At 37.2% G+C, this 12,108-nt stretch overlaps 1 protein-coding gene across 1 annotated transcript; it reads left to right on the top strand.

The window, feature by feature from the left end:
- Positions 1–513: 513 nt before the first annotated feature.
- On the top strand, positions 514–2,688 carry LOC149206782 (uncharacterized). Its single transcript, XM_089397798.1, has 3 exons — positions 514–1,112; positions 1,651–1,945; positions 2,044–2,688. The coding sequence occupies exons 1-3, from the start codon at positions 514–516 to the stop codon at positions 2,686–2,688; spliced, it is 1,539 nt and encodes a 512-aa protein (XP_089253924.1).
- Positions 2,689–12,108: the final 9,420 nt, after the last annotated feature.

Here is a 12,108-nt window from a genome sequence, read left to right as displayed (position 1 = left end):
ACAAAAATGAGATAATGACCTTGTTTTCAAAAACAAAGTTTTTGAGAACAAGGCAAAAATTTAGCTGTACAATGATAAGAAATGTTTAATGAAGGACATCCCTCTAGCCTACTAGTCCTTGATGACCTCTCAAGACAAAATTAGACTCAAACCCTAGACCTAAGACCTAAAAACTTAAAGCAAAATGAATGACCCTTTGAGGACTTTATTTATTTGAACAAACCTGAACCAGCAGTGCCAAACAAGAGGGGAATGACAACATAAACTCCTTCCACCGAGATTATGGCATGCCTAACGGAATGCAACATGATCACTCCGATGAGACACCTAACTATGAAATGCAAAGAGATTTGATCTCTGGTGGAGGGCTACTAGACCGACTCTAACAACGTCAAAGGACATTAACATAAGGTTTGGAGAAACATCAGCCATCGGGGAAGTGGCGGTTATGGCTCGTACTGTTCTGGTAGGAAATGTGTGAGGGCGGGCATACTCAGCCAACAGATTGACGCTATGGGTAAAGGAGATCTGGGGTGGTCTGCTAAAATAATTCTGGATGTCCATGTTCTCCCCCGTGGATGGTTCTCTCTTCATTTCGCAAAAGAAATCTACACGGACCTGGTTCTGGCAAAGTACTGGCACATCGAAATGGCACTAGTCCTGCTCAAGAGGTGGAGTCCCCTTTTTTACCCTGAGCATGAACAGATTGGGGCGGGACCCCTGTGGGTTCGAATGCTGGGTTTACCGCTACAATACTGGAACGAGGATGTACTCATAAGGATTGGCAATGTGCTTGGCACATACCTAGACCATGACCGCACGTTTGAGGAATCAAAGAAGCGTACACTTGCTCGTGTGCTTGTTCACCTAGACACACGAGAAGGGTTGGAAGAAAATATCACACTGCATTGGGGAAAATACAGCAGAATACAGATCCTAGACTACGAAGGTGTCCCGTTTCGCTGCAATCGATGCCATCAGGTGGGGCACCTGTTCAAGGATTGTCTGCTCAATAAAAAATCAGAGGAGTCACCTAAGATTACTCCAATCCCATCCAGAGGTGCCTCCCCTGTTATAACTCGACAGCCTCAGGGTCCTCTCCTGTCTCACAGGTCTCTCCTCAAGCTACTCTGCAGAAATCAGGAAAGAAGGGATTCAGATCGTCCTCCCCGCCGATGACCAGGGCTCGGGCAGCAGCAGGGGCTGCTCAGGTCTCGGGTACCTCTCTAACCCTATCTCCCTGTTCACTTGATACTTCATTGATTTTGGTTACATCAAAAGCTCATGTATCATCTGCACACTGCATCATATCATCCCCTCCCCCGACTATTTCTTCGGTTCAGCCTTCCTTTCCACCCTCTTCCTCATTTACCTCGCAGTCATCTCCCTGTAAATCAACCTCCCATCCTTATGCACTTCGATCCCGTGCGCACAAAGCTGATCTACCAGGTAGTCAGGTGGGGTTGGGTATCATCCAATCAGGGACGGGACCTATGACCACCAGATGCAGGAAGACTGAACTCTCAAAAGCTATCAGACGGGCTAGGGCAGAGGTAGCATCAGGTCATCAATCTACACTCGAAGGGGTCCTTAGAGAAATTCCAACCCCGCGAAGTGTTCCCCTATGAAATGCTTATCTTTCAATTGCAGGGGTTTGGCTAGTCCCCCCAAAAAACTAGCCCTACAGCGGCTCTTCGAGGTAGAACAGCCTGACATTATTCTACTTCAGGAGACTCTAGGTCCGGCTGAGAACGTTACCCTCTCCTTACAAGCCCTAGCCCCAAAATGGAAATTCATGGCAACCGATGCTATTGGACGATCAGGGGGTCTGGCTATCGGCTACAATCTCAGAACCATCAGAATTGATGCAGCTTGGGGTGGACTGGGGTTCTTGGGTATTGATATTTTTTCATCGGAGCTTGGAAAATCTCTAAGAATCTTGAACGTTTATGGTCCCTATCACCAGAGGGAGATCACACCATTCTGGGGGGGGATCTAAATTTTTCTTTGGGGTTCAGTGAATCATGGGGGTCCTCGACACAGGTGGATGCCATCACGGAATTCATGAGGAACATTCTGGATCAGAAAAACTTCATTGACGTCCCCATGCAGAAGCCTCAGCCCACTTGGAGGAACAGAAGGGTGGGCTCGGCAGCTTTAGCTCGCAGACTGGATAGATTCTTGATGAAGGGCCCTCTGCTTCAGAAATTTCACCATTATAAGCAATGGGTAGGTTCAGGGGGTATATCTGATCATTCCCCCATATATCTGGAGATATTTGGGCCACACCCGAAACCAAAAGCCCCATTTAAATTCAATCACACATGGATACAAGATCAGGGTTTCATAAAATTGGTCAATGACTTCTGGAAGGCACATCCCATTGACAGAGAGGCTTCCCTGGCAAAAAGGTTTTGTAATAACCTCACCTTGCTAAAGCATCTAACCATCAATTGGGCAAAGGAAAAGAACAGAAAGGAATCTGAACAGCTCACCAACATTGAAGCTGAGCTTTTTTCTCTACAGGATGACCGGAATTTGGGATTCATCTCGGGGGAGGAAAAATTTCGATTGATTGAGCTGGAAAACCAAAAAGCAAGCATCCTCGAACTAAGGGAGGAATCCAATGGGTTGAGAAGCAGAGCTATATGGTTGAAAGATGGAGATGAAAACTCAAAGTTTTTTTAGAACTATGCAAAAGGAAGGAAAGTCTCAAATACTATATGGAATCTGCCTCTACCAGAGGGGGGTCTTGCAGACTCATTCAATAAGCTCTCCAAGCTTGGTACTAATCACTTCAGAAGCATATACAAATCTCCACTAGGAACAAACCTGGCTGAAATTATTAATGTGGCAAATCATTTCCTTAGATATGTAAATGAGGAAGACGCTGAAGATCTTACGGCTCCAGTGACCATGGAAGAATTGGAGGGCACATTAAAATGGTTCAAGAAAGATAAAAGCCCTGGACCGAATGGATGGTCCATTGAGTTTTACCTAACCTTTTTTGAACTCTTGGGTCAAGACTTGCTAAGGGTGGTGGAGGAAAGCAGAGCATCGGGCTGTTTATATCATGCTATCAACTCAACTTTCATAGCCCTCATACCCAAGACTGACTCCCCTTCCTCCTTCGATGACTACCGTCCCATCTCCTTGTGTAACTGTCTTTACAAAATCATCTCTAAGATTATTGCCAATCGTCTTAGACCCATCCTCTCCAAACACATTGCCCCTCAGTAATTTGCTTTCTTGGAGGATAGACAAATCCATGAAGCCATTGGTTCTGCCCAAGAGGCCCTGCATTCTATTTGGTCTAGACACTTAAAGTGCATTCTCCTCAATATTGATCTGTCAAAAGCCTTTGATCGGGTTAGCTGGCTTTACATTAAAATGCTACTCATTCATCTGGGTTTTCCAATATCTCTTATCAACTGGATCATGGCCTGCATTATGACCCCATCTTATAGTGTGCTCATCAATGGATCGGCCTCCCATTTCTTCCACTCTGAAAGGGGACTCCGACAAGGATGTCCTCTCTCCCCTCTATTATTCCTCATGGTCATGGAGGGCTTGAGCCGTCTAACCATATCTGCTAAAAGAGAGGGATCCATCAGCGGTATCAAGATCACAGATGATTACTATCTTACACATCTACTCTTTGTGGATGATGTCCTCATTCTACTGGATGGTAGCATCCGAGACTCTCTATCCTTTTCCCGAATCCTCCAACTCTTCATGAAGGCCACTGGCATGATGGTTAACCAGCAAAAATCCACGATCACTTTCGCCAGATCCTCAGTAAACGAAGCTCAAATTGCTCATCAAGCCTTCCCTTTCTCCATTCACCCTATGGACAGGGGCCTAAAATATCTGGGATTCTGGCTAAAACCTGCGAGTCAAAGAACTGCAGACTGGGTCTAGTTAGTCAACAAATTGGAGAAAAGGCTAAATTGTTGGAGTCACAGATATCTATCCAGATCTGGGCACCCCGTTCTCATTAAATCGGTGCTGGAAGCAACCCCAGTCTTTTGGATGGAACTTGCCTGGATCCCCAGAAATATTCTCGCTCGACTTCAACAAATTTGTAACAAATACCTCTGGGCTGGAAGCCAGGACAAGCGCATTTTTGCTTGGATTGCATGGCAGAAGATAGCACTCCCAAAAAGGTGGGGAGGCTGGGGCCTAAAGGATCTTCCATTATTTGCAAAAGCAATGGCAGCTAAAATGAGCTGGTCACTGCTAACTAGCCAGAACTTATGGTCCCGTTTATCATACCATAAATACATTTGGCCACAAGATATTCTGGATTGGGTAAGGCTCCCTAGTTGGAATAGGACTGGCATATCAATTGTTTGGAAGGCCTTGCTATTCTCATTGCCCCTAATCAGGGATAACCTGGTTTGGAGAATAAACGACGGATCTCTGGCTAGAATAGGGATGGACCCATGGATTGGCAGCAGAGGTAGGCATACCCTATCACAAGATCTGATTCAGTACCTACACTCCCGTGACATTAATGTAATCGCACATGTTGCTGATCAAGGAAACTATGGGATCTTTCATCAATCATGGAAGTCGGCGCATCAAATGAATCTGCCACTCAGAGGGCATCAGGAATGGCAAGACTACAGAACTGCACTAACCAAATCTCATATAAGAATCAGAGACGGTCCAGATGAATTAGTTTGGAGTCAGGCAGAGAATGGAAAATATTCTCCAAAGGCCAGATATATCACACTCAGCAGTCACAAAAAACCAGACCATATCCCGACCTGGTGGCAAAGCATTTGGAAACTATCAGCTCCGCCTAGATCAAAACTTTTTTTCTGGTGCGTATTGAGGAATAAGGTACCTACAAGAGAATACCTAATGCACAGAGCAATACATGGGCCAACTTGGTGCGTGTTGTGCAAAGACGCATCGGAATCCACAGAGCATCTCTTTTTGAGATGCAATGCTACACTAGAATTATGGCGATCTCTCTCAAATCACTTCTCTTTCAATGGCAATTGGGAAGGATCGGACCTGATCGAGGCTTGGGAAAATTGGGCACAAAAACATAAGGGATCGAAATGTATACTCCTTCCGATTCTTGTAAACTGGCAGATTTGGAAGGCTCGAAATCGCTCTATTTTTTAGAACAGACCTATCATCTGGCCATTGATCGAAGCCGCTATCACTGCTGCCTATAAGGAACTCCCTGACCCTCTGCCCCCAAAAGAACGCCATCCTCATCCGCCCCCTTGCATTGACAAAAACATCCCTTGGGCCTTCTTTGATGGGGCTGCAAATCATCAAAGCTGTGGGGGAGGTTTTATATTACATTTGAATGAACATCATTATTACACTGTAAAATCAGGCATGGGCACAGGAACTAATAACTTTGTTGAGCTCATAACCTTGCGACATCTTCTCCACTTTGCTCTACACCACCATTGCACCAGCATCAATATTTTCGGGGATTCAAAAACTGTAATAAATTGGTTCAATGGCATATCTGACTGTCACATACACACACTCAGCATCATCCTAAATGAAGTTTTTGTTTTCAAGGCAGCTTTTAACAACATCTCGTGCTCCCACATTTATAGGGAACATAACGGCCATGCTGACAAATTATCCAAGGAGGCCGCGTTGATGGACAGAGGCATATGGGAGATCGCAGAGGTGAAGGGACGGAATGAATACAGATATTTTCACCGGCCATACATAGACCAAGAATACCAGCATGCACCAGAATCTTAATTACTGAAAGGATTTTTGTTTTTTGTCATGCAGACAGTGTTTATCTATGATGATCAGAAATTACATATTTGTGCCTTATGGCAAAATGTAAACAGTCTTATATGATAGAACTATTTCTCAGAGAACTACATAGTGCTCTGCACGATATATTTATGTAAATATGGAACACTGTTATACACACAGTGGAAATCGCATATGCGTAAAGCATCTACAATATGTAATTTTTCCAATCTTAATGAAAAATTACGGATTTTTCCAGTGGAAAAAAAACAAATATTTTAAAATATAAATTTATTCTAAATATATTAGATGCAATTTAAAAGAATATTAAAATTTGAATAAACTCTTCTCTTTTAACATGAAATTGACTAACTTCCAATTTCATCATAAAATTCATGTATATATATATGAATGGAAAAAAAAAATATTTAAATATTTTGAATATTAAAAAAAAAAATATAAAGTATATTTTTAATATATTTAGATTATCAACATAAACATAAAATAATATATATGAGGAAAATATTAATATAAATAATTAAATTTTATAAAATAATAATTTTATATATATATATATATATATAATTTTTTAAAATCAAAGGTAAGTTATTATTACTTTTGACTGGGTATTAATTTGTCTTTCACAAAAAAAATTATAATGTTTATGCATAATTTAATATTAGGAATTTAATTTTTATTATTTAAATTTATTTATTTGTAAGGTGATTGGTTGAGGACTTATTATAGGTTGTTTAATAACTTCCATTTATATTAGTTATTAATTTTTTGTTTTTAGTTTTATTTCTTTTTTATTTAACTTTTTTTTTTCTATTATTTCTATTTTCATGAATTATAATTTTTTCACAATATTTTCAATTTAAAATGACTTATTATTATATTAAAAACATGTTTTAATAGATTTAATTATAAACAATTATATATATTAATAAAAATAAAACATACATTTTGTATTATAAAATTTAAATTTAAATTGATTTATATTGGACGGTAGGAGCAAACTGGGGCGATTTTCTGTAACGAGGGTTTCGATAACCATGGCTGCCGCTTTCACCCCGTCTGTCGTCGGCGCTGCAAGAGATGGCCAGGCGTTGTCTACTATCAGTGGATACAGGAACTCCAATCACGATATTTCTCTCTCAGACATGGACGCGCTCTCTTTCTTCGATTTTCTGGAAAATGCGCTGTCTCCTCCGTCGGCCTGCAAGTGGGAGGAGCTGCCATGGCTGAAGGCCCAGAGTTCTTACAGCCTCGCCGCTATCACGGCCTTCAAGCCGGAGCTCTCATTGAGGCTCTCGGGGCTCCATTCCCTCAGCAAGAATCGGAGCTCCAGGATGAACCCTATGGCGATTAGCCATGAAATGCACAAAAATGGAAGAGATCTCGCAGGGATTGCTTCAAAGGTGTTCTGGAGGAAGAAAGCCTGCGTCGATTGGTGGCCTAGGGTGAACGAGACGACCAGAGCCGAAGCACTTAAGTTGGCCGTTGCAAAGGTCGTCAAATCCGAGGAGGATGCGGGGCATCTGTTTGACAAAACGCCTCTTCGAGATTTTATCTCAATCAGGGGCCTGTACTCTCCCTCTCCACAGATCGGATGGGGAAAAAGGCATACAGAATCTTCCCCATCATTCCAGATTCAAATCAGACTCCTTAGCGGCAAAACCTTGCTACAATGGGTAAGAGCGACGGATCTAGTGCTAGACCTCAAGCAGGCTCTGGAAATCAAGTTGGGGACTCCCTCTGCAGCATATCGACTTCTCCATGCAGGTAAACAGCTTGAGGATGTCAACCCCCTGTCTTTTTACAGCATTCAGAGAAATTCCTCCATAGAACTCATCCTGCGTTTAAGAGGAGGCGCTGCAGGACAGTCATCCTCAGCTAAGGCTTTTTCTTACAAGGATGTTGTCCATGCTAAGATTCCAAAGAAAACAGATCCACCTGCTCAAGCTCCTAAGCCTTTCCTGGTGGACAAACTGGAGGAAACCCCCTCCATAGAAATAAAGCATCCATCGCTGGATGAGCAAACCCAACATTTTGAGGGCCATGGCCTTATATGCAGGTTTAATGGGCTATGGCCCCGCACAGCAGACCTTTACCAATGGATCCACTCTAACTGGACCAATAACTGCAAAGTTCTGTTATGCTCAAAAGGATTTTTTATCGTAGTGATTGCCTTTGATACGGATTATCAAAAAGCCTTAACTGGTGGCCCATGGTTTTGGGGTACTGCTGGCTTATTCCTCACTCCTTGGTTCCAAGAGTTCGATCCAACCACAGCAGTCATCACCAAACTTCCCATCTGGGTCAGACTTCCAAACCTCCCAGCAAATCTTTGGCATTTTGCGGTACTTCAAGGTATCGGCAACACTCTAGGCAGCCTTTTGGACACAGACGTCTATAGAGGGGAAAAGGGCTTATACACTTATGCCAGGATATGTGTAGAAATAGACATCAGCAAAGGTCTCCCGGACCAGATCAATCTCAAAATAGGAGATTTCCACTGGACTCAGACTTTGGACTACGAGAACACAGCCTTCCGATGCCGCAACTGCCATCTTACAGGCCACCTTCAGAGTTCTTGTCCCACGATGCCAGCCCAAAAGAAGAAAGCCAACACTAAGCAGAAATCCAAAAGCTGGAAGCCTCATGATCCTCCTCCCATGGATGATTTTGATTTCAGCTCAGATGAGGAGGAAGAGAACAAGGAAGATGAGGCAGCAGCGCCGGAACCGGATCCGTCCTTGGCAGATCCAACAGTTGCGTCCGTCACACCAGCCTCTCAGAAAAGGAACCATGAAACCTCATCCTCGGACTCGGACAAGGAGACATCTCCGTCGGCGCATCTCAGCTTGCAAATCACGCCAGCTCAGCCAAACCCCCCTGCGTGGGTCAAAGTTGGCACTAAGAAAGGGAAAAAATGCAGAATAGTGGATTCCGCACATGATGGGTAGATTCCTCTGCTCGGTTCCTGCTCCTCTGTTCCTTCTGTTTCTTCTTGTTCAGCATTGTTCTCTACTCTTTCTCTCTTAGGAGCCGAGGTGGACAACCAATCCTTTCCGGCTGCCTTTGTTCTTGTTTCTCCTGGTTGTATTCCCGCATTGTACCATATGTTTTCTTAATAGAATTAGTTTTTACCGAGAAAAAAAAAAACATACACGCATAGATATATGTATGTTAATATAAACAATATTAGTTAATCATATTTCCTAATTTTTGTTGATGGCATTTAACAATACAATATTTTATTAATTGTTTTATTTTTGTGGTGAAATTTTTGTCTTTGTTATTTTTTTATTTAATTTAGCTATATTTAACTAAGCATCACGTACTAGCTACTATGTAGCCCTTGTTTATTATAAGTGTGGCACACATGGTATTACTCATTTAATTTTGTTGCATATTAGTTTGTCTTTGACCCAAAAATTGTGTCACTTATCCATAGTTTAACATTGCGAATTCAATTTTTGTTATTTTATTATTATTATTTAAATTTATTTATATGCAAGGTGATTGGTTGAGGTCTTATTGTGCGCTTAGTAACACTTTTATTTATGTCAGTTACTAATTTTTTTGTTTTTAATTTCAATTCATTTTTATTTAACTTTTTTACTTTTTGTAGAGGAATCTTGGGCGAAAATCACATAGAAAAACTTTTGTCGACGCGTTTCAAACTAGCCAGTGTGGTTCATCGTCAAGACAAGACCATCCAGTGTGGTTCATCGTCACGACAAGTTGAATGAGCAGATCTCATTAAGCACAATAAATAGATATGGCATAGAATCCTTAACGGCTAACAACCAACAGCTAGAATTGACTGGAAACGGCTAGCTTGACTTTGATACAGGGTCAAAAAATAAAATTTTAATTCATTTTATTATATTAATTAATTAAATACGATTTTTTATTTTTTTTTGGTTATTGATATTATATTAGAATTAAAATGTAAGGGACAATGGTAGAATTAATATATAAATCATCGTAAATATATTAATGAATGTGAATGAAATAAATTAAAAATTATGTAAAATGACTCAATTACAAAAATATTAATTAGTTATAAATATCAAAAAGGAAAAAAAGATAATTATATTATTAAAAAAAGTTAATTATATATATTACTTTTATTTTTTTTAAGTTTTTCTATTATTTTCATTTTCATAAATTATAGTTTTTTCTCCATATTTTCAATTTAATATTATAATATTAAAAACATATTTTAATAATTTAATTATAAAAATATATATGTATATTAATAAAAGAACAAACATATATACAAGTGTATGTATATTAAACAATATTAAATAATCATAATTTTTGTGATGAAATTCAACAATGCACTATTTTATTAGTTGTTTTATTTTTGTGATGAATCTTCTAATTTTTTTGTTTTAATTAAGATATATACTATATTATAATGAAATTTTCTTTCTTAATTTATTTTGTTTTAATTAAGATATATACTTTGTATATCTTAATTTTTTTGGTTTTAATTAAGATATATACTATGTAAAATATATACTTCACATTTTTTTGTTTTAATTAAGATATATACTATGTAGCCTTTGTATAATTAAGATATTAATTTGTTTTTAAGTTCAATTTCTTGTTTTATAGTTTTTTTTTTTTTTACAATTAATTTGTTTAAAGAAAAATAAACAAAAGAAAAATATCTTTTTTTTTAATACCATTGTGTAGTTTTTCAATTATCATTATTTTAATTTTGCTTTTTTGTTTTGATGAATCTTTTTTCTTCAATTTTTTTTGTTTTAATTAAGATATATACTATGTAGCCCTTGTTTAAATATTTCAATATTAAGAAAAAAATATAATAATATTTATAAAAGGAATAGATTAATATAAAAGATCAAATTTTGTAAAATAATAAAAAAAAAAATTTATATTTTTACATTCAATTTTTCTTTGACTAGGTATTAGTTTGTTTTTGACCAAAAATTTATGACGCTTATCGATAGTTTAACATTAGGAATTCAATTTTTATCATTATTTAATTTTATTTATTTGTAAGGTGATTGGTTGAGGTCTTACTATGAGTTTTTTCTTCAGGAACTTCCATTTCTATGAGTTACTAATTTTTTGTTTTTGGTTTTATTTTATTTTTATTTAACTCATTTTTTTTCTTTTTCCTTTTTTCTATTTCATGAATTATAATTTTTTCAAAATATTTTCAATTTAAAGTGACTTATTATTATATTAAAAACATATTTTAATAAATTTAATTATAAACAATTATATATATATATATATATATATAACAAACACATATAGATATATGATATATGTTAATATAAACAATATTAGTTGATCACATTTCTTAATTTTTAGTGATGACATTTGATAATACAATATTTTATTAGTTGTTTTATTTTTGTGATGAAATCTTTGTTTTTGTTATTTATTTTATGTTAAATTTACAAAGTTGTATTCAAAAATTAATTTTAATTAAGAAAGAAAATAAAAGAAATATTAAATCAATATTAAAAACTAAAAGAAAGAAAAATATATAAATGTATTTATATTATTTTTTTGAATGAATATTGAGAATAATTTAAAAGTAAAGCTATCATTATTTAGATTTTTAATCCTTTAAAGATTTATATAAATTTGTATTAATTTATTTTATTATAATTTATTCGAAAATGAGTTTTTTAATTATTGAAAAAATTGTTTTAAATGTTTTTTTTATATTTAAAAAATATTTTTAGTGCATTTTTCATACTAGATTTTTTTGAGCATGGAGAACGTCTTAAAACTGCATCTGCTTGGGTAAGAGCTTGTTTTTTTCAGACTTAAGGAAACATGTCAACAACTTAAAACCCATAGGCATTTGGTAGGAGTGAAAGTCTACCTCGATACAATCCATCAATGGGTAATTCCAGGTGGTGTGGGTTTATTTGAAGAAAGGTGATGAGTGAGCCTGCATTCATGGATAACAATAAGGATGGCTATTCTCACTGCTATTTTGACAAGTGAGGTATGAGATATTTTCTCACTGTGTGTTAAATATTAGATATTTTTTCTATTTTAGTCAATTTTCCTTTATATTTGGTAACGATTTGTTAAAAACATAAGTACGAGCTATATAATTTACACACTCCAATTACATGAAGAAAAATCTAAAACAACTGATAGTGAAATTACAAATTTATTCTTTCACATTTTACTTTTAAAAAGTATTAATATTATAAATAAGTGATTAGGTGCTCAAAATTATGCTCAAAAATAAAAGTGTTAGAATGTTGATAAACTTAACTTCAGATCGAAGAGCTCATCATTCTAATTCCAACAGTGCGAACAACATTCAAATCCAAGCTCGTATGCAGAAGT

This window comes from Pinus tabuliformis, chromosome 1_2, assembly GCF_031772625.1.
Source record: "Pinus tabuliformis cultivar Carrire ecotype Pingquan chromosome 1_2, CPIR1, whole genome shotgun sequence".
NCBI classification, from domain to species: Eukaryota; Viridiplantae; Streptophyta; class Pinopsida; order Pinales; family Pinaceae; genus Pinus; species Pinus tabuliformis.
This window is presented reverse-complemented; position numbering and strand designations above follow the sequence as displayed.